At 45.7% G+C, this 23,056-nt stretch overlaps 1 protein-coding gene across 6 annotated transcripts in view; it reads left to right on the forward strand.

Annotated features, from left to right (window-relative positions):
- Positions 1 to 23,056, forward strand: part of LOC113891063 (TRPM8 channel-associated factor 1) — a 51,322-nt gene that overhangs the window by 24,400 nt on the left and 3,866 nt on the right. For 4 of the 6 annotated variants that reach the window (XM_027538749.1, XM_027538748.1, XM_027538747.1 and 1 more), the window contains 7 exons: positions 1,549 to 2,182; positions 14,523 to 15,517; positions 15,779 to 15,876; positions 17,145 to 17,358; positions 17,673 to 17,912; positions 19,400 to 19,737; positions 21,501 to 21,751. In XM_027538749.1, coding sequence (XP_027394550.1) covers positions 1,563 to 2,182; positions 14,523 to 15,517; positions 15,779 to 15,876; positions 17,145 to 17,358; positions 17,673 to 17,912; positions 19,400 to 19,737; positions 21,501 to 21,751 — 2,756 coding nt within the window. In that variant the 5' untranslated portion in view covers positions 1,549 to 1,562. Of the gene's footprint in view, positions 1 to 1,548; positions 2,183 to 14,522; positions 15,518 to 15,778; positions 15,877 to 17,144; positions 17,359 to 17,672; positions 17,913 to 19,399; positions 19,738 to 21,500; positions 21,778 to 23,056 lie in introns of all 6 variants that reach the window. The other 2 variants (XM_027538750.1, XM_027538746.1) reach the window with 1 other exon arrangement.

Here is a 23,056-nt window from a genome sequence, read left to right on the forward strand (position 1 = left end):
AGATCAAGTAATTTTAGGCAATAAAATAAATAATGGAAGGGCACTTAACCAATGCTATTCCTTTCATCTTCAAAACAATCCTGTGTGGTAGATGCCATTTTTCCTACTTAATGAATGAGGAAACCAAGTCTGAGAAGTGTTGCCTGATCTCAGTTAATAAACAGCAGAGCTGAGATTCAAACCCAGACAGCCTAACTCCAGAGCCTAAGCGTGTATTAATAATTGCTTTGCCATCATACCTTGAGTGAGACAAGGAAAAAGAGGTAAGGGCCAAAGATAAACACCTAAGGAATCTCTGCATTTTCAGAAGAGGGAAGGAGAGGCCAGGAAGGAAGCGGTTCAAGAGGTTGCAGACCATGAGCCTGGCCATAAGTTTAGAGGTGGTAAGAGCCTCGGGGACCAGGGAGCAGCATTGTCCAGAGCCACTGAGTGGTCAGGGAGGATGGTGAGGACTGGTTGTCCTGACTGTTAAACAGTCTGTCCATGAGGGAAGTGCTTCAGTAACGGGCACATAGAGGAGGTCAGAGTGCAGAGTGACCTTAAGCAGGGAGCTAAAGGTGAAGAAGCAGAGGGTTTTTGTGACTGCACATCCATCGACATATACACCTTTTGCGGCTATGTCTGGGTGCAAGTAATAATCTGCTATCAATTCATAATGTATTACTTTCTGCTTTTGGTTTTCTGGGCCCACGCTGAGATTAATATGATCAGTGTGAGCGCCGAGTGGGGTGGAGCGGGGGTGGGGAGACAGCGCGCTGCACCACTGTGTTGCTTTCCTGTGGTTGCTGCAGTAAAGTGCCACGAACTGAGTACCTTAAAACAACAGAAATGTATTCTGTAGCAGTTCTAGAGGCTTAGATGTTTGAAATCCAAGTGTTGACAGGTTTGGTTCTTTCTGGAAGTTCTGAAGGAGAGTCTGTTTCATGTGTCTCGCCTACCTCTGGTGTTCACCGGCAGTCTTTGGCATTCCTTGGCTCATTGAGACATCACAGAGACCCTGATACCTGCCTACATGTTCTCATAGCCTGTGTATCTCTCCCTGGGTACCTGTGTCCCAATTTCCTCTTCTTTTAAAGGCTCCAGTCATTAAACTGTGTGCTTAGCCACTCAGGCATGTCTGACACTTTGCGACCCTTTGGACTGTAGCCCACCAGGCTTCTCGGTCCATGGGATTTTTCAGGCAAGAATCTGCAAAGACTCTATTTCCAAATAAGGTCATACAGGTACTGGGAGTTAGTACTTGAACGTATGTCTTTGGAGACACAGTTCTGCCTTTGTTCTTAACTCCTGTTTGTTTCCTTCTGTGACGGAAATGCGTGGAGCTCACTTAGTTTGACAGTAAGAGTGTTAATGGACAGGGCACAACAGGGTCTCCTGGGTTGGAGACACCGACAGCCTTGAGTGCTTGAGTGCTTGAGTCTGTTCACAGCGTCGGTCTCATCTGCTCAGTGGGAAGAGCTGCCCCAGCTAGGGAAGAGTGAACTGCTTGGCTCGTTTGTTTGTTTACCGATTCTTCACCAGGCTGAGTCTTTGCTTTCCTCTCTGCAGAAGCCGGTCCAGCCATGGCGACTCCGTCTGCTGCCTTCGAGGCCCTTATGAATGGAGTGACAAGCTGGGATGTCCCCGAAGACGCCGTCCCGTGTGAACTGCTTCTTATCGGAGAAGCCTCCTTCCCGGTGATGGTGAATGACATGGGCCAGGTCCTCATCGCGGCCTCCTCCTATGGCCGAGGCCGCCTGGTGGTGGTGTCCCACGAGGACTACTTGGTGGAGGCCCAGCTCACTCCCTTTCTCCTCAACGCAGTGGGTTGGCTTTGCTCTTCCCCCGGGGCTCCCGTGGGTGTGCACCCCTCCCTGGCACCTCTGGCCAAAATCCTGGAGGGCTCTGGAGTGGAGGCAAAGGTTGAGCCCGAAGTGAAAGACTCCCTGGGCGTTTACTGCATTGATGCCTACAATGAAACCATGACTGAGAAGTTAGTCAAGTTCATGAAACGTGGAGGAGGCTTGCTTATTGGAGGCCAAGCCTGGGATTGGGCCAACCAGGGCGATGATGAAAGGGTTCTGTTCACGTTCCCAGGGAACCTCGTGACCAGCGTGGCCGGTGTGTACTTCACCGACAACAAAGGCGACACGAGCTTCTTTAAAGTCTCTAAGAAGATGCCCAAGATCCCAGTCTTGGTGAGGTGAGTGCATTAGCCCACGGGACGTTGGTCCCAGATTAAAAAGCAGACGCATGGCTTCTGTCTTCAGGCTACTCCAAGGCTAACAGAAGAGAATTTGGCATTCAAACATAGATTCATCATAAGTCAATCAGAGTGTTAAAATACCCTGAGACACAGGAAGGGCAGGGTCCCTTGTTGCTGCTACATTTTCAGACCAGATTACTTAGCTCTTGGATGGGAGAAACTCCTTAGTAACCATTGTGTCCCCCAGCATCTAGCTTATAAAATGTATAGTGTAGTGTAGTAGTGTTACTCGCTCAGTCATGTCCCACGCTCTGCGATCCCACAGACTGTAGCCCGCCAGGCTCCTCTGTCCATTGGATTCTCCAGGCAAGAGTACTGGAGTGGATTGCCATTCCCTTCTCCACAGGATCTTCCTGACCCAGGGATCGAACCCGGGCCTTCTGTGTTGCAGGCAGATTCTTTACCATTTAGCTACAGGGAAGACCTAGTAAAATGTATATATTGCTGAATCTCAGGGTTGGCATGACTGATCCAGGAAGGTCATAGGTCAAGGTTGCTTGCAAATGAAATATAAGGAAAAGGAAAACAAATAAAGTCTAGAGAGCTTTCAGAAAAGTTTTGAAATATCCAACCAGATGGGATTAGGATGGAAGTAAGAGCTAGAGAGTGTTGGAGAAGACTCTTGAGAGTCCCTTGGACTGCAAGGAGATCCAACCAGTCCATTCTGAAGGAGATCAGCCCTGGGATTTCTTTGGAGGGAATGATGCTGAAGCTGAAACTCCAGTACTTTGGCCATCTCATGCGAAGAGTTGACTCATTGGAAAAGACTCTGATTCTGGGAGGGACTGGGGGCAGGAAGAGAAGGGGAAGACAGAGAATGAGATGGCTGGATGGCATCACTGACTCGATGGACGTGAGTCTGAGTGAATTCCGGGAGTTGGTGATGGACAGGGAGGCCTGGCATGCTGCGATTCATGGGGTCGCAAAGAGTCGGACACGACTGAGCGACTGAACTGACTGAACTGAAGAGCTAGAGAATTCAAAAGCTGAGATACAGAAAGGTGGCACATCTTTAACCTTAGAGATGACTTTATCTCTGGGAGCAAAAGACATGATGATGGAGAATGAAGGAGGCAGGTGATAGATTCAGGGACAGGCTTCATGGAAAGTTCTTTGAGGACATCACCCAACCTGTTCCATTCACATTGTCCTCCAGCACCTCATACAGTATTGAACATGGTTAGTAGGTGCTCAGTAAACACGTATTAGATGGATGATTGGATGGATGAAGAAAGAGATGAGAAGCTGGAGTAGTCCTAGCAGTAGAAAAATCACACCAGGCCATGCCTTATATTGTACATGAAAACTCTCAGCATCCTTGGAGCAAAAAGCATAGGTATTTCTGATGGGTGCAGAGTGAGGTGAGGGTGGACTGGGTGAGGAGGGCACACCAGGTTTAGTATAGAGACTTTGGGGAAGATCTGTGGCCTCTCCTTGGCATGGCACTCCTGGAACACCCCACAGCTCCATACTCACATGTGCAGTGAGAAAAGAGTTATTCAGAGACACAGAGATTGATCAGGTTGATCAAACTTCTGCTTACAAAGATCTCCATTCTAAGGAACAGCAAGGTAAAACCTGAGCCTCATTCCATTAACAGCATAATCCCCTTTAGTTAAGTTAGTTTCCTTAAAAGATGTTTTTCTCTATCAAAATCATACCTGTTTTTTCTTTGGTTATGCCTGTATCTCTCTGAATCTGAAATTTTTTCCTTTGTGGTTAAATCATGTGTGTGTGTGCAAAGAAGTGGACCCACACATTTCAAACCTGTGTTGTTCAAAGGCCAGCTGTATTTTTGAATTATGATTATTCTTCATGGCATACTATTTTAAACTACTTTTTCAATATTGCTGGATCCCTTACTTTCTAATTTTTATTTTAAAATTATTAAATCATAAACCCACAATGTAACTGTTTTCATCTCTTTCCTATTCATTCATAATTTTATACCCTTGTCATCTTAATATACATGCTGTTTTGAATTCTGCTCATACACATTTTTCATTCTGTGTAATTATTAAAATTATAAAATAGATTACATTTTATGTAATCTTTAAAAATATAAAAACAATTATATATAATTACATTCTGTGTAATCTTTAAAATTGGCATTTATGTGAATGCCAATATATACCTCATTTATTTAATCATTTGGTTTCTATTGAAGCTTTGGATCTTTCATCAGTCATCTTGTAACTATGTAATACTGTATTACATATCGTCAGTTCATTTTAGAAGTATCAGACAACACTAGACACCAACATGCTTCTATTAGAATTCAGTAACAGAGGTTCTTTCCATCACTGGCCATCAAGTTCACATTGAAAGTCCCTGTGGATTTAGTTACTCTGCCCAAATGTCTTGCTATTTATTTTTAAACCCACATTTGAACATGCAAGTGTGAATTAAGATAGCTTTGACTTTGTTACTTGTACATTTCTTATTAAAATACATTCTAAATAAGATCTTAGGGTAAACTTTCTAAGAGTAAACTGTCCACAGGCCTTATCAAAATGAATCAAATTTTCAACAGAAGAAATTACTACTTTTATGATCATAAAAATAAAACCCTAAGTGATAAAGCCTTATGATCCACTTTTAGCCTGGTAAGAACACCCACAGATGTCAGGACACAAGCCTCAGAGTCACTGCCCTTACTTCCTGCCTAGAAAGCACCATGGTCTCCTTGTAGGGTACTAGCCACCACGTGGCAGGAGGAGAAAGGGACAACAGAAGATGAGATGGTTGGATTGCATCACCATCTCAATGGACATGAGTTTGAGTAAGTTCTACGAGCTGGTGATAGACAGGGAAGCCTGGTGTGCTGCAGTCCATGGGGTTGCAAAGAGTCGGATACGACTGAGCAACTGAACTGGACTGAAGCCACCGTGTTGCTGGTATGACCACACCCCCAGACTCTGTTCGATGAGCAATGTCTACTCTTCCTTCTACTTATCCTCACTGGCCTCCACTCTGCCTCCAGCTCTGAAGGCAGTGGCTGTTGTACTTTGTGTGCAGAGCCACCTTTCTATTATGCATTCATTCAAACAAATACTGGGTCCACTGTCATAAACACAGCCTCATTTCAAGACTCAGGATTCTAGTAAGAGATTTCATATCTACTTGGAAAAGCACCGTTTTAGTGGAGGCCAGCTTTTGGTTCAGTTCAATTTAGTCACTCAGTCATGTGTGACTCTTTGCGACCCCATGAATTGCAGCACGCCAGGCCTCCCTGTCCATCACCAACTCCCGGAGTTCACCCAAACCCACGTCCATTGAGTCAGTGATGCCATCCACCATTTCATCCTCTGTCGTCCCCTTCTCCTCCTGCCCCCCATCCCTCCCAGCATCAGGGTTTTTTCCAGTGAGTCAGCTCTTCACATCAGGTGGCCAAAGGATTGGAGTTTCAGCTTCAACATCAGTCCTTCCAATGAACACCCAGGACTGATCTCCTTTAGGATGGACTGGTTGGATCTCCTTGCAGTCCAAGGGACTCTCAAGAGTCTTCTCCAACACCACAGTTCAAAAGCATCAATTCATTGGTGCCCAGCTTTCTTTATAGTCCAACTCTCACATTTGGTGGCTCAGATGGTAAAGTGTCTGCCTACAATGCGGGAGACCCAGGTTCGATCCCTGGGTCGGGAAGATCCCCTGGAGAAGGAAATGGCAATCCACTCCAGTACTCTTGCCTGGAAAATTCCATGGACAGAGGAGCCTGGTAAGCTACAGTCCATGGGGTTGCAAAGAGTCGGACATGACTGAGTGACTTCAATTTCTTTCTTTCTTTCACTTTCACTCACATCCATACACGACTACTGGAAAAACCATAGCCTTGACTAGACGGACCTTTGTTGGCAAAGTAATATCTCTGCTTTTTAATATGCTACCTAGGTTGGTCATAACTTTCCTTCCAAGGAGTAAGCATCTTTTAATTTCATGGCTACAATCACCATCTGCAGTGATTTTGGAGCCCCCCAAAATAAAGTCAGCCACTGTTTCCCCATCTATTTGCCATGAAGTAATGGGACGGGATGCCAGGATCTTACTTTTCTGAATGTTGAGCTTTAAGCCAACTTTTTCAATCTCCTCTTTCAGTTTCATCAAGAGGCTCTTTAGTTCTTCTTCACTTTCTGCCATAAGGGTGGTGTCATCTGCATATCTGAGGTTAATAAGTTCCTAGATAATGTCTGTTGCTTGCTCTAAAACCTTGAGCAACAGGTAAGTCTCATCTTTAAAGCAGGATTAATAATGACTACCTTTAAGAGTGGTTGTAAGAATTCAGTGAATTAAGAAACATGTTCAAAGTACCTGCTGCTGCTACTGCTAAGTCACTTCAGTCGTGTCCGACTCTGTGCGACCCCAGAGATGGCAGCCCACCAGGCTCCCCCGTCCCTGGGATTCTCCAAGCAAGAACACTGGAGTGGGTTGCCATTTCCTTCTCCAATGCATGAAAGTGAAAAAGCGAAAGTGAAGTCGCTCAGTCGTGTCCGACTCTTAGCAACCCCATGGACTGCAGCCTACCAGGCTCGTCCACCCCTGGGATTTTCCAGGCAAGAGTACTGGAGTGGGTTGCCATTGCCTTCTCCTCAAAGTATCTAAAATGCTTTGTTTTGACATTAGCCTTCATGTTATGGTATATAAGCATATGAGGTCATGAATATCGTTTCCAACCATTGAGATATACCTGGCATCCATCGTTATGCTGCTTTGCCCCAAGTCATGTGTTCTACTCCAGTTGTATAAGCTATTGATATTTTAACTGATACTTTTCCTATTTCCTCCATCAAACTGAGGCAGCAGCAGCAGGACCAGCTGCCATGTTTTATCCTCTTTATGCATTTAACCAAGCAAGGGCTAGACATGGAATTGGCATTACCAATAAAGAGACTTATGCTGATTAAACATATCATTAGATAATCAGTCTAAGGGAGGTTCTGGGAGACTCAACCACAATAGTTTGCTCTATTTTTGGATAAGAAGGCCCTTGTCCCATTTTAACACAAATCTCAGGCTTCTGTTAAGAGTTCTTGTTCTGTGTTTGTTCATTCATCCATTCATTTAGGCCAGCATTTTTGTTGAGTATATGCTGTAATCTCAGGCATTATTTCTTATTTCAAGAAAATTATTTCCAGAGATCTGAGAATCAGAAGTGCAGAAACATCTCCAATAACCAGCTTGGAGGAAATACAAAAAACAAGTACCTGTTGTAGGAAGAAGTCTGTGATATCTAGGTTCAGTAGAACTCAGAAACCTGAGGTTGCAGCTAGCAATTTACGCACCGTGACTTAGCGTGTGCTTTCCACTCTCTTTCTCTCTTTAAATGGAAAGTACTTGAGTATAATAGAAGGTCCTTGACCTCATTTCAGCTATTACTCCATTGAGAATGGTTTTCAGTCTTCAGTGATCTGTGTATATTCACAATCATTAGAGATACAGAGAAAAGAATGTAGAACAACAGTCATGCTTTGAAATGTCCACATGCTCCAAATTCCTTGGCTTGAAAACACTCCTATGAAACCTGAACTGGCAGACATTAGAAATTGATGCCCAGAGAAGGCAATGGCACCCCACTCCAGTACTGTTGCCTGAAAAATCCCATGGACGGAGGAGCCTGGTGGGCTGCAGTCCATGGGGTCGATAAGAGTCGGACACGACTGAGCGACTTCACTTTCACTTTTCACTTTCATGCACTGGAGAAGGAAATGGGAACCCACTCCAGTGTTCTTGCCTGGAGAATCCCGGGGACGGGGGAGCCTGGTGGGCTGCCGTCTATAGGGTCACACAGAGTTGGACACAACTGAGGCGATTCAGCAGCAGCAGCAGCAGCAGAAGTTGATACCATATATAGATAGATAGATAATCTCCACTTCATTTTGAAAGATAGTCAAGGGATATTGTATATAAAACAGTCTTTTGAATTCCAGATTAAGAAGATTTCAGAATTTTGAAACTTGACTATCTACGTGAAATAAGTAACCTGCCAAATTACTGAAGATAATCAACATGAATATGAGTCCCCAAGTAGTTCTGAAAATAATTGAACTCAGGTCTCCTGCATTGCAGGCAGATAAAATATCTGAACAGATATTAATAAACTTATTTGTAACAAGGATCCACAAGTCCTTGGAAGTCATTGCTAGGATAGATAGAATGCTAACTGCCAACGTTAAGTCAGGTCATGACCCAGCAAGGTGGGGTGAACATACATACCTACCAAACCTTGTGCTTCTTACTACATTCCTAGCCATTTATAATAAAATTGTATTAACTGGTTCTCACAAAACTAGAAGTTTTTAGAGAGTGAATTCAAGTGGGAAGATGTGCCACTTTAGAAAAGAAATTGCTAAATCACAATTGAGTTTTCTTTTCCTTTTTGTAAACATTTTCCCTTCTGCAATTTCAAAATAAATGCTTACTGGGAAAAAAAGAAATAGTCCCAAAGGATGAAAAGTAAAAAGTGAAAGACCTTCGTCCCCCACCTCTGCCTCCTACTAATTCTTCTGTCCAGAGGTAATCACTGCTTATAGTTTGCACTGTGTCTTTTTTGATACTAACTCTATATGAACTCTTTCAGAAATAAGAGGAGAGGAAAGTTTTTGTAGTTTGATTTATTAAACCAGTATTTCTCTGATATTAAAGCCAAAGAAAGACATTGTAAGACAAGAAAACTCAGAGCAATGTCCCTCATGAACATAGATGCAAAAATTCTTAATAAAATATTGTAAATAGATGATGATATGTAAAAAGGATAATCAGTTCAGTTCAGTTCAGTTGCTCAGTCATGTCCGACTCTTTGCGACCCCATGAATTGCAGCACGCCAGGCCTCCCTGTCCATCACCATCTCCCGGAGTTCACTCAGACTCACGTCCATCGAGTCAGTGATGCCATCCAGCCATCTCATCCTCTGTCGTCCCCTTCTCCTCCTGCCCCCAATCCCTCCCAGCATCAGAGTCTTTTCCAATGAGTCAACTCTTCACATGAGGTGGCCAAAGTACTGGAGTTTCAGCTTCAGCATCAGTCCTTCCAAAGAACACCCAGGGCTGATCTCCTTCAGAATGCACTGGTTGGATCTCCTTCCAGTCCAAGGGACTCTCAAGAGTCTTCTCCAACACCACAGTTCAAAAGCATCAATTCTTCGGCGCTCAGCCTTCTTCACAGTCCAACTCTCACATCCATACATGACCACAGGAAAAACCAAAGCCTTGACTAGATGGACCTTTGTTGGCAAAGTAATGTCTCTGCTTTTGAATATGCTCTCTAGGTTGCTCATAACTTTCCTTCCAAAAAGGATAAGACATCATGACAAATAAGGCTTGTTCTAGGACTGCTTGGCTGGTTTAACATTCAGATATCAAATTAATTCACAGTTTATTTTCTTAATGCAAAATAAATGAGAAACATCATATAATTCAATAGTTGCACACAGACAGAAAAAAAGAACTGACAAAATTCAATATCAAATCATGATAAAATTTCCACAAAGCAGAAATAAAAGGAAACTGCTCAGTGTGATGAGTCCTCTTTGAAAAGCGGATAGCCAAGAGCATACTTTCTGGTGAAATACCCTCAGATTGAGAACAAAGCCAGGAAGGATATTTTTATATAACATTGTACTTAAGTTTCTAGCCAGTGCAGTAAGGCAAGTAAAAAAGCATAGAGATTAAATTTAAGAAGCACACCTATGTTTGTTTGCAGAAAACATGATTTTCTATGTAAAATATTCTTAAAACTGCAAAAAAAAAAAAAAAAAAGCCACTGTAATAATTGAGTTTAGCAAGGTTTCAGGATACAAAGTCAATATACAAAAATAAATTGTATTTTTATATAGTAGTAATTGATCATTGAAATTAAAAATACAATATCTGTTAAGACAGGGTCCCACATCATGAAATACTAGCAAATAAATTTAACAAAATGTGTCACACAACATGTATGCTGAAAATCAAAAAACATCACTGGGAGAAATTAAATAAAACCTAAAGAAATAGTGAAATACACCATGTTGATGGATCAGGACACTCAGTATTTTTAAGATGTCAATTTTTCCCCAAATTAGCTATTCAGTCCAATCCCAACCAAAGTTCAAACTGGTTCTAAAATTAAATGCAAGTGAAAATAACTAACATAATTTCCAAATTTACTGGGAAGCTTAAGTGATCAAAACACTGTATAATAATTGTCAATCTTCTGTTATCACCTCTGATTGGAGGTCATAATTAGAATGCTTTCGTCACCCCTAGAGAGTAAAAGAACAGGGAAACCCGGCATGCTGCAGTCCACGGGGTCGCTAAGAGCTGGGCACGACTGAACAATGGACAACAGAGATAATGAAAGATTCCACTCTTGGTTTCTTTCAGTGCATGTGTGGTTTCATTTGTAAAATTTATATCTCTGATACATTTGAAAATTTTACTATGTATTTGGGTGACGTATAGGTCCAGTTCCTCTTTTCCCAGTAATATAAAATGCCACCTTTTATTATACATTAATACCCATGTTTACCATGTTGCCTTTAATTTTTTAACAAATGTACATTTTTCTGTCTGAGTTGACAATTAACTTGTTTTTATAATCTACCTTTTCACTCAAAACAAGAATTCCATTTCTCCCATCCTTACACTTTTCTGTGCTCACTCCTTACTACCCAAGTTTTGAAATCATCTGGTTTTCTGGTTGTAATTTGGTTTTGCCTTAGCTTTGTTTCTTTGTTCGCTTTGTTTTTAATATTGTGTCTCCTATTAATTCAGAGTGATTTCTTGCCAATCACATAAAATATCACAAGAACTTTATCAGCAGTTTTTCAGCATTAGTTATACAGTACATGGGCACTTTTGCCCATCACTGCTTCGTGTAGACAATCTGTTCCTATATTGTATTCATTTTTGTTTTTCTAGACCTACAGCGTAACCTCAAGTCACTTCTCTGAAAACCTTTAGTGAGTGGTGAGTTTCAGTAATCCTTTTGACACTTTCAGTATTCCCTATGCAGTGAAGAGTCTTGCTGCAGAATATTTTCATTGCACTGAAATACTATTTTTAGGGCACTGATTTCACTTTTTTCTTTGTAGTAGTTTGGTTTTTGCTTTCCCTTGTCCTTTGAAGCTCATAAACTTGCTATGAATTGACCAGACCTTCTCTATTTCATTTATACGGATTTGCATTCATATAATCAGTTCAATTCAGTTGCTCAGTCATGTCCAACTCTTGGTGACCCTATGGACTGCAGCACACCAGGCTTCCCTGTCCATCACCAACTCCCAAAGCCTTCTCAAACTCATGTCCATAGAGTCGGTAATGTCATTTCATTCTAAAAACTCAGATCTTTTTTTCAGCACAAAGAAATTTTCATCAAATTAAATGTTTATTTCTTCTTTGTACTTTGCTTTTAGAACTTCTTGCTAGCCATTAGTCTTCTTATCTATCCTTCATTTTCTCTTAATGAATCACTTCACTCAACCTGCCTATTGGTTTATTCATAGTCTTCAGCTATATCAATACTTATTTTTCTGCCCTTGTATTAAATAGGATTGTCTGTTTGGCAGTTATATTTTTATTCTGATTATTAACTTTTTATAGCAGCCTGTCTCCTTTTTTTTCCTGCAGAGAGATAATGTATCTCAAAACTTTCCAATGATATACAATATTTATTTAGGACCTTCTCCAGTTATCACTTATTTTGGAGGGAGTTGGTTTTCCCTTTGTTTAGATTGGTGCTTATATTTCATGCTATTAATTTTCATCAAATATTTTTGATTTCTGTTTAAGTGTTAAATGGCATTGAATTTCTAGATTGGTCATTATTGGTTACTGAAGTACATTTTCTCAGGACAAATGATAACCCCTGTTGTTTTTGTTTTCTTGATCTTCTCTTTCACTTATGTGCAGTTCCAGATTCTTCTTTTCTCTTAGGTTTCTGATCAATCTGATTTTGTTTGGTTTATCTTTCCTATTAATACCTCCTGTCCCAGTTTGCTGACTGCACCCTTCTTGAAATCTAGTACTATCATGGTTTTATTCTTTTTTATGTAACTTTTGTTTCATTTCAAAACAGAGAGGAACAGGAAAAGTCAAAATCCACTTCAGGTTTTTTAATGAAACAATCATTTGTCTTCCCCTGCACATAAGTTGTGGCTGTTGGAAATAACAGACGAAATGACGATGTCCCAGCCTCATCGGTGAGCAGGACCTCACCTAGGGTCCTGCTGATGAAGCCTACTATTGACACAGTGTCTGGGTCTCAACTTGGCACATTCAGTGTTTCTCATTTTGCTGTAACAAGCTAGTGTATAAACCTTAATGCCAGTGTAGATCACCTTTTCACTGACTACACTTGTAAGACAGTTAATTGCTTGAAATTATGAGCAGAACTCATTATAAGAACTAAAACACTTTGTACTTAATTTTGTATGTATAATCTTTGTATATATTTAATTTGCTGATTTTATTATATATGTATTATTAATATATATTAATATTAATTGGGTTTCCCTGGTATCTTAGATGGTAAAGAATCCTCCTGCAATGTGGAAGACCTGGGCTCAATCCCTGGGTTGGGAAGATCCCCTGGAGGAAGGCATGACAACCCACTCCAGTATTCTTGCATGGAGAATCCCCATGGACAGAAGAGCCTGGTGGGCTACAGTCCATGGAGTCACAAAGAGTCAGACACAACTGAGTGACTAAGCACAAATTATTATTAATTATATACAATAATAATTTTATTTATTAATAGACAATATTATATACAATATAATACAATTATACATTGTATTATATATTGTATTGTATTTTATATATTGTAGATTATATATGCAAATATATTCTATACAATGCAAGTATCTATATACAATAATTATATTATTATTAATATATATAATAAAATCAGCAAATTAAAGATATACTAAGATGTTGCTGGAGAAATATAAATGCCACAAAAAATAGACCACCCTGGCTGCTCTATAAAGAAAGAATGACTTCTTTCTTTAGGCAAATGATCACTAGAAGCAATATTGTAATCACAAGGTTGTCTGGTGATTTTGGAATCAGAGCAAAAACAGCTGGATGAGTGGTTTTAATGTTAGTGCTTCAAGGAGCTGGAGAGCCATCTTGTAGGGTGATGCCTTTATCTTCAGGAAAGGTTTGGGCCTGCTAAGAGGACTGTAGTTTCCCCATCAGTTAATTACAGCTCTGCCAACCACAGAGAGTACAACACAAATACTACAGACATGCCACTACCTGACTCCCCTTTTTCAGTGTTTCCTTACAGCTGCCTCTGACCATACAGTCACACAATCAGTGAGAGGGGCTTAACTAGCTCTGGGATCTCAAGCTTATAGAGAGAGATCACTCTACCTCGTCACCTTCATAATCCCACTGTCTGGGGCTGAATCCCCATTTTGGGGTTATAGGCGTCCTGAAGCCTTATAGGAGTTTGTTACCCTTAGATTAGAAACAGTTGAGGTTTCCCCAGTGGCTCAGCAGGTAAAGAATCTGCCTGCAATGCAGGAGATGCAGGTTCAATCCCTGGGTCAGAAACATCCCCTGGAGGAGGAAACGGCAACCCACTCCAATATTCGTGCCTGGAGAATCCCATGGACAGAGGAGCCTAGTGGGCTCCATCCAAAGGGTTGCAAAGAGTCAAACACAGCTGAGCATGCACACACACAGAGACAGAAGCAGTTGGTGATGAGAAGAGCCTTATAGCATGGATATGTGTCACTTCTGTTGGGCCAGAATGAATGTATGGAATTCTGGGTGTAGACAGTCAGTCCTCTTGTGTTCAAGTAACAAGAGGGTCCTATAAGAGTTGAGGCCAGTCAGCTCCTTGCCCAGCCTTTTGGGATACTAGTGGTTCTTCACTCGAGCCACTAACGAGAACTCAGCTGTTTGCTTTATTTGCAGAAAGCTAGTGGCATGAAATTATAAATAAGCCCCCTTAGCAGAATGAAACCATGATTTCTCCTTCAGTTCTTCATATAGTGCTTAAAAGACTGAACAGACACTTAAATCCAGACTATTTAAGATACAATATTGAGTAAACCCAGCAGGACTGCTTTCAAGATTTTCTTTGGCAGGTTAATACACAGAGAAGGATAGAGCAGGATCAATCTGTGGAGGCCCTCTGTCTTCCCTCCAACAAGTCTCCGCACCCAGGGAGCTCAGGTCTGTCCTAGCTCTCTCGCAAGAGCTAAAGATGATATTAGTAAGTCTGCCGCTTGCTACATGCTGGGTGCTGTGCTGAGCGCTTTGTAACAGAGAACACGTGTGTCTTTTGCAGTTGTGAGGATGATCTCTCCGAGGACAGAGATGAGCTCCTGCACGGGATTTCTGAGCTGGACATCACCAATTCGGACTGTTTCCCATCCCAGCTGCTAGTGCACGGGGCCTTAGCCTTTCCCCTGGGGCTAGATTCCTACCACGGCTGTGTCATAGCGGCTGCCCGCTACGGCCGGGGCAGGGTGGTCGTGACCGGCCACAAGGTCCTATTCACCGTGGGTAAACTGGGCCCCTTCTTGCTCAACGCCGTCCGCTGGCTGGACGCGGGCCGCAGAGGCAAGATCGTGGTGCAGACGGAGCTGAGGACTCTGAGTGGGCTGCTCGCCGTGGGGGGCATAGACACCAGCATTGAGCCCAATCTGACCAGCGATGCCAGTGTCTACTGCTTTGAGCCCGTGAGTGATGTAGGAGTCAAGGAGCTGCAGGAGTTTGTAGCCGAAGGCGGGGGCCTGTTTGTCGGAGCCCAGGCCTGGTGGTGGGCCTTCAAGAACCCAGGCGTATCCCCTTTGGCGCGGTTCCCAGGAAACCTCCTCCTCAACCCCTTTGGCATTAGCATCACCAGCCAAAGCCTCAACCCGGGGCCCTTTCGTACTCCCAAGGCGGGGATAAGGACCTACCATTTCCGCTCCACCCTGGCTGAGTTCCAGGTTATCATGGGCAGGAAGAGAGGGAACGTGGAGAAGGGCTGGTTGGCCAAGCTGGGTCCGGACGGCGCGGCTTTTCTGCAAATCCCCGCGGAGGAGATCCCCGCCTACATGTCGGTGCACCGGCTTCTAAGGAAGCTGCTGAGTCGCTATCGGCTCCCGGTGGCGACCCGTGAGAATCCCGTCATCAACGACTGCTGCCGGGGTGCCATGCTCTCCCTGGCCACGGGGCTGGCTCACTCGGGAAGCGACCTGTCTCTATTAGTCCCCGAAATTGAAGACATGTACAGCAGCCCCTATCTGCGCCCCTCGGAATCTCCCATCACCGTGGAGGTCAACTGCAACAACCCAGGTGAGGAAGGAGGGGTAGATGGGAGCGGGGCAGGTGGGAACGTGGGGGGATGACTTCCGCAGCTCAGCTGAGGTCTCGTCACCTCCGGGGCCATCTCCAGCCTCTGCCGTGCAAATCTCAATGAGGACGAGGTTGGGGTTTTAGGGAATGCTTGGAAAATGAGAGCCAGGGAGGCAGAGCTGCTGGAGGGACTCTGGGAGCAGGCTTCAGATGGAATTGTGTCGGGTAGGATAACGCCTGCTCTTCCCTGACTCTTGGCAGGCACCAGGTACTGCTGGATGAGCACCGGGCTCTACATACCCGGAAGGCAAATTATTGAGGTCTCCCTGCCTGAAGCTGCCGCCTCTGCTGACCTGAAGGTAAGGCATGCCCCATCCCCCCACATAACACAGAAGCCAGATGCTCCTGCTTTCATAGTCGGCATCTTATTCAATCCTCCTACACACCCTACTGGCAATGTTGTCGTTTAGTCTCTCAGTCGTGTCCGACTCTTTGCGACCCCATGGACTGTAGCCCACCAGGCGCCTCTGTCTATGGAATTTTCCAGGAAAGATGACTGGAGTGGGTTGCATTTTCCTCCCCAGTTGGCAATAGAGGGCATGTACTTCTGCCCCTTTAGTTGCTTAGGATGAAACAGCTAAGGGGCAGAACATCTAACTGATTGGTTTAAATGTATGGATTTGATACATTTCAGAGCCCCAGGGCTCAGCCCTGACCAACTTCTGGCTCAAGTCTTGTGCTTTTAGCTTAAATGTCACAGGTGGGAAGAAGAAAGATACCAGATGGATGGTGCCCTAAAATACAGTGGCATCTAGTAAATCTCAGTTCACATTTCATCCCGTGTACATCTCACACGGAAGCATGAGGTGCTACACACTCAGGCTTCTTCCCTGGGACGTCACACACTTGCCCCGTCCGCTCCGGCTCTGTCACTTTCACACACACACACACACACACACACACATCCTATTTGCAAAATTCAGATACCGTCCTGCTCTGTCCCCCTTGAGGGTCATTGTGATGGTTAGCATCTATTTTGTGCCTGTATGTATCCTGGAACTTGTTTAGCATAAACCCTGGAAAACAGTCCCAGGAAACCTCTGAGGACAGGGGTCACTCCACTGGCCCAGGAACAGGGGCCTTGGAGAATAGGAAGAATGGAATCAATCCTTCACTGCATCAGCCCGTCACACTGCTTCCTCCTGGGCCTTCTCTCTGGTCAGAAGGCAGGATGCCCTCTTCCCATTCCCAAAGCCAGATTCACTCCCAGGGAACAGCCAGCCTAGGATTCTCTGTTACAGAGACACCAAGGGACTCTGTATGGGAGTGGCTCTCCCCACAATTAGCATCTGCGTCATACCTGGTGCCCCTCTGGTCTGCGTCTCAGCAGGACCCTTAATAGAGCTGTTTGACCCCTTGCCAGTAGATTAACAGAGTCTGTTCCATACAACCTTGAGGGTGGTACAATTTCATGGGTTTCGAACACAGGGCTTACAAATGGTGGGATGCTTGGACTTAGCTGGGGTTCCTGGACCCATGACCCTTCCTGTCCCCCTGTCCTGGGCACTTTCCCCTTCTGCCCACACGTGCCCCAGGGTCACACTCCTCGGGGATCTCTCTGCTCCAGATACAGATTGGCTGCCACACCGATGACCTGACCAGGGCCAGCAAGCTGTTCCGAGGCCCCCTGGTGATTAACCGCTGCTGCCTGGACAAACCCACCAAGTCCATCACCTGCCTCTGGGGGGGCCTCCTGTACATCATCGTGCCTCAGAGCAGCAAGCTGGGCACCGTGCCTGTCACCATTAAGGGAGCTGTGCGTGCTCCCTACTACAAGCTAGGTGAGTGGATGCCTTGGAGCGAACCCCAAAGCACAGGGAGAGCTGGGGGTGAGGAGGCCCTCTGGGGCTGCCTGGTGTAGGAAGAGAGAGAGGTTTGGACTGGCAGAGGGAAGGGAGGTCTGCTTCCTTAGATTTGAGGCCAAGGAGATAAAGACCAAACCACATCACATCCCTGGGGCCTTTGTAGAAGAAGGTTAGAGGGGTATGTGGTTATTGATGGCCTTGGTGTTCTCCTCCTGGAGGGGTTCAGGCGGTATGCATTCATGGGAGGGACTTGGGAAAGTGAGTTTCAAGCCCTGTGGCCTGTCTTCCAGGGGAGACAACCCAGGAGGAGTGGAAGCGGCAGATCCAGGAGAACCCAGGTCCCTGGGGAGAGCTGGCCACAGACAACATCATCCTGACGGTGCCGACCGCGAACCTCCGCACCCTGGAGAACCCCGAGCCGCTGCTTCGCCTCTGGGATGAGGTGATGCAGGCCGTGGCCCGATTGGGGGCCGAGCCCTTCCCACTGCGTCTGCCTCAGAGGATCGTTGCAGATGTGCAGATCTCAGTTGGTGAGTGCCTGGGGCAAACCTCTGTGCATGCTGCCCCTCGGGGCCTTGCTTTATCAGGTGGCACTGGTGGGACAGAACCAGCCTGCCAGTGCAGGAGACGCAAGAGACGCGGGTTTGATCCCTGGGTTGGGAAGATTCCCCTAGAGGAGGAAAAGGCAATCTGCTCCAATATTCTTGCCTGGAAAATTTCATGGACAGAAGAGCCTGGTGGGCTACAGTCCATGGGGTCGCAAAGAGTTGGACATGACGGAGGTGACTTAGCACATGCGATGTAATCCTTGCTATTTAAATAGAAAGGGAAAAAATACATTAAAAAGGAGACTTGGCTGTCTCCCCCAGCAAAACATCAGAAACCCCCTAAGTGTCCAACAGTTACAGGATGGTTAAGTAATGTACTTTCGATGGACGCTAGGAAGACATTTAAAGAGATATTTTGATGGCATAGGAAAATATGATGAGATTAGTTAGTGAAAGTCGCTCAGTTGTATTCAACTCTTTGTGACCCCATGGACTGTAGTCTAGCAGGCTCCTCTGTCCGTGGGATTCTCCAGGCAAGAATACTGGAGTGGGTAACCTATCCCTTCTCCAGGGGATCTTCTCAACCCAGGGATCGAACCCAGGTGTCTAGCATTGCAGGCGGATTCTTTACTGTCTGAGCCACCAGGGAAGCGTTATGTGGCACATAAAAAGCAGGCCCTAGAACCATATGTACATGAGTCTGAGCAAACTCCGGGAGATGGTGAAGGACAGGGAAGCCTGGCATGCTGCAGCCCATGGGGTCACAAAGAGTCGGACACGACTGAGTGACTGAACAACACACAACTGTATGTACACAGTATGTTAAAATGTGTAACAGTTTTAGTCAGCATGTCAAGAGATCTTATCCAACAGTGGAAATGGTGCAGACCATAAGGGCTGGGCTTTCACAGGCATTCGTCAGGGGACTTTAGGGAGTGGAGAAAGATAGCAGAGGGCCTCTTCCTGGGTCACAGGGGTTGGGAGAAAGCATTGAATAAAGGGCTATTTGCCAGTGGGTCAGGAGGCCTGAAAAATGAAGAGCGTGTGAAAATTAAAGAACCACGGAAATCGCCTCTGGACTCTAGTGCCCTTGGCGTACTCAGATGATCACTGTAAAGAGGTGCCAGCCTGGACAGCTCCACATGTAAATATTGAAAAGGGGAACCACTAGTTCTTAATTTTGAGGAGAAGAGTATAATGACGGGTCCACGTGGACAGGGCACTCTCAGAGAAGCAGAAAAAAATTGAATAGTAACGTGAACAGTGATCCCAAACCTGCCTCCATATCTATAGCCAGTCAGAGTGAGGACGAAAGCACTCTTACAGAATGAGGAGATAAGGAGAAAAGCCTGGAAGGGTCTGGGTTTGCCTTTCTGAGCATTCTGGGTGTTTGGGGAGACACAGTACAGAGGAGAATTAGGTGGGTGGGGAGCACCCTGACCCTCTCCTCCCCCTCCTGCCTTTCCCAGGTTGGATGCACGCAGGCTACCCCATCATGTGCCACCTGGAGTCGGTGCAGGAGCTCATCAATGAGAAACTCATCAGAACCAAGGGGCTCTGGGGCCCCGTGCACGAGCTGGGCCGCAACCAGCAGCGGCAGGAGTGGGAGTTCCCCCCGCACACCACCGAGGCCACCTGCAACCTGTGGTGTGTCTACGTGCACGAGACGGTCCTGGGCATCCCTCGAGGACGAGCCAACATTGCTCTGTGGCCCCCGGTTCGGGAGAAAAGAGTCCGAATTTACCTGGGCAAGGGTCCCAATGTGAAAAACTGGAATGCGTGGACGGCCCTGGAGACGTACTTACAGGTACTGGGCCAGCATCGGGGGAGTGCGGTGGGAGCCCCACTGGTGGGGGGACCCTGGGCAGACAGTATCATGGTGCCCGGGGGTCACCTCTCACTAATCTGCCCCTCACCCGCAGGCTGCGGGAGGCTCTGACAAAGTCCAGGGTTGAAGGTCCTGGTGGATGATACCCCCAGAGCATCCCTTTGCACCACCCGAAAGCGGACGTAATTGGATCAGCCGCACCATTCACCCTGGGATTGTGAAGAGATTTATGAGAGTAGGTAGCAAGCTCTGGGAGATAGTGAAGGACAGGGAAGCCTGGCATGCTGCACTCCATGGGGTCGCAAAGAGTCGGACACAAGTGAGCGACTGAACAGTAACAGAAAGTGGTAAGAAAAGTTAAAAACGGTAGAGGCAAAGGTAATACTACAAATACAGCTACTGTCATGGCTCTAAACCCAGGCATACCTGAGACTGCAACCAAACTGCTGTCTGAATAGCTCCGTGAAGCCAGCCACACTTCCGTGGGCATACATACGCATGCACAATGTGTGGGATAGGAGCTGTTTTTTTTTTTTCCCTAGGTGGGTAAACTGTCTTCTCATTATGACTCGTCTGTGCCTCAGTTTCCATGTTATAAGCAAGCCATGATTCCTCACTGGACTGGACGTGGGGGTGGCCCCTGCCTTTCAGTTATCACCCAGCACCCAGTTCCAGCCCCTCAGTCCCTGGATCCGGTCCCAGCTCACTAAGGAGGGTTTTATCACCTTGGATCCTGGAACTCAGCCTCAGGCCAACGCACCCTCTTCTGGTCCCTGCACCTGCTCGAGTTCTCACTGTTGACCCCCTCCACCACGAAAATGACAGGGAGGCTGCCAAGAGACTGCTGTAACCCTGTGTTTGGAGAGAACTTCCTCCTCGGTGAAGTTGAGTTGAGGTTGGAACTGCTAATGTCCCTCTGAGCTCTAATGGCGGTTCCAATGGCACCGAGATGGCAGTCTTTACCTAAAATTCTGCCTTACTCTTAACTCTAGAGACCCAGACTATAGATGGTTCAGCAGGTTAAGAATCCGCCTGCAGTGCAGGGGACACAGGAGATGTGGGTTTACTCCTTGAATTGGGAAGATCCCCTGCAGAAGGAAATGGAAACTCCCTCCAAGTATTCTTGCCTGGGAAATCCCATGGACAGAGGAGCCTGGCAGGCTACAGTCCACGGGGTCACAAAGAGTCGGACACAACTGAACACAGGACACACACAGACTATATATTGTCCTCTGCTTCTCCTGGACTCACTGTTTTTCCTAAAGACCATTTGGTCACCTTGCAAATTGATAGAGACCTCCTGTTAGTGCAGATTATGTCAGGGTTGCGGTGGCAGTCCCCAGGTTGTGGGGGTTTAACTTTACAACTGTGAGAGACAATGGATTTTTGCACTTCAGCCAATTTCAAATCTTCATGTAATAGCCTATTACTACTTTCATAGTCTAGTGAGACAGATGAATAATGATGTTGGTGGTAAATCCTGATATTAGTCAGTGCAGTTTTGACCACTGGACTGTCATTCATTGAGGATCTGCTTTGTTTTGAGCCCTGTGCTGGCTCAGACACCCTTCTCATCATCAGAATACGAAAGTAGCCCACGAGGCGAGCAGGTGAAAGAGGAGAGGGTCAGTGATGGGTGTGAAGCTGAGGTTTAAGGGGTTAAAGGCATTCATTCACTCAGAGTGTTCGGTGGGTCTTTTGCCGATCAGATGTCTCAACCTGCTTGCTCCTTGTCTTTCCAGCTCCAGGAGGCCTTTGGGTGGGAGCCGTTCATCCGTCTCTTCACCGAGTACAGGAACCAGACCAACTTGCCCACAGACAACGTCGACAAGATGAATCTGTGGGTGAAAATGTTCTCCCACCAAGTGCAGAAGAATCTGGCTCCGTTCTTTGAGGCCTGGGCCTGGCCGATCCAGAAGGAAGTGGCAACCAGCCTGGCCTATCTGCCTGAATGGAAGGAAAATATAATGAAATTGTACCTCCTCACACAGATGTAAGGAGTGCCCAGCGAGGTGGCAGGTAGAGAGGTTTGGGGAGGTAGGCAGAGATGGGGATTCACTCCTCGACCTCTGTCTCTTAGTTCTAGCCTTGCCCTCTCAGCTCATTGCCCCTGGATCCTAGTAGCATCTCCGGGGTTGGGTTAAGGACATAAAGTGGAATCAGAAATCCTCAGGAGCGTGGCCTTCCATTTATGAGCTCGTTCCTCTGCTCTCGGCTATCAGAGTCCCTCCTGACCCTGTGCTGGGCCAGTGCTGAGAGCTTTGGCCTCTGTTTCTGTGGGTCACTATCACCCTGAGGACTCCCTGGGACTTGATTTGTTTTTATCGTTTTCCCCCAAACCTGACCATAGAACTCAATGGAAACACTAATTGACCATGATATTCAGACAGCTCCCTGAGAACTCATATATTTTGTATCTTGAGTAGTTTTCCAAAAGCTTTGAAAAGCCATCTAGTGCCATTTGAAGAGCCCATATAACCAGGGTTAGCTCTTGGGAAAGTCGTTTTATCTCTGAACTCCCATTTCGTTGCGTGTGGGGTGAGGGTAAAGATCCCTGCCTCACGGGGTTGCAAGGAAGACCTAGGCGGGTGACTCTGAGGAGTGTGGACACTGGGCATGCACTCGAAGGGGTGGTTTTCTTTCGTGCTGGTCCACATTCGCTGCCCGCAGCCCAGGAGTTAGGATTGTCTCTCACAGCTGGCCCCCTGCACCCAAGTCCTGGGTCTTTCACCAGTTAGTTATAAGACTTTGGGCAAGCTCCTCAACTTCTCTGTGACTCAATTTCCCCTTCTACAAAGTGGGATCTATTTCATAGGACTATTGTGAGGATTAAATTTTAGTACCTCTAAAAGTGACTGTACCTGGCAGTTAGTAGGCGCTGAGAAAATGCCAGCAGCCACTGTTCGTATCAGTTAACTCCCATCAGTTTAGACCAGGGCTTCACTTTGCGATGGCATTTTTACAAATGCAATGAATTAATCCTGCTCCACCCTACCCTCTACGCAGACTCAGAGGATTCTGGTACACTGCCCTATGCTCTAAAGGCAGGTCTCTGTATTCACGATGGGGATTTTCAAAGCTGCCTGGGGTTCGGTCTCCTTCAATTCCATCTCTCCAGTACAATCCCTTCTTTGATTAAGCATGGAAATCACTTGAAAAGCCAGAACGAGACCGTGAGGATGTTTGTGCTTAGCAAACAAGGAGCAGTGGTGGTGTTTGTGTTTCCGTAGTGACACAGGTTCTTCCTATTGCTGTTTGGCAGACAAAGTCTGTGTGCAAATAGAAATCTTTACTCTGG

Source organism: Bos indicus x Bos taurus, chromosome 4 (assembly GCF_003369695.1).
Source record: "Bos indicus x Bos taurus breed Angus x Brahman F1 hybrid chromosome 4, Bos_hybrid_MaternalHap_v2.0, whole genome shotgun sequence".
NCBI lineage: Eukaryota > Metazoa > Chordata > Mammalia > Artiodactyla > Bovidae > Bos > Bos indicus x Bos taurus.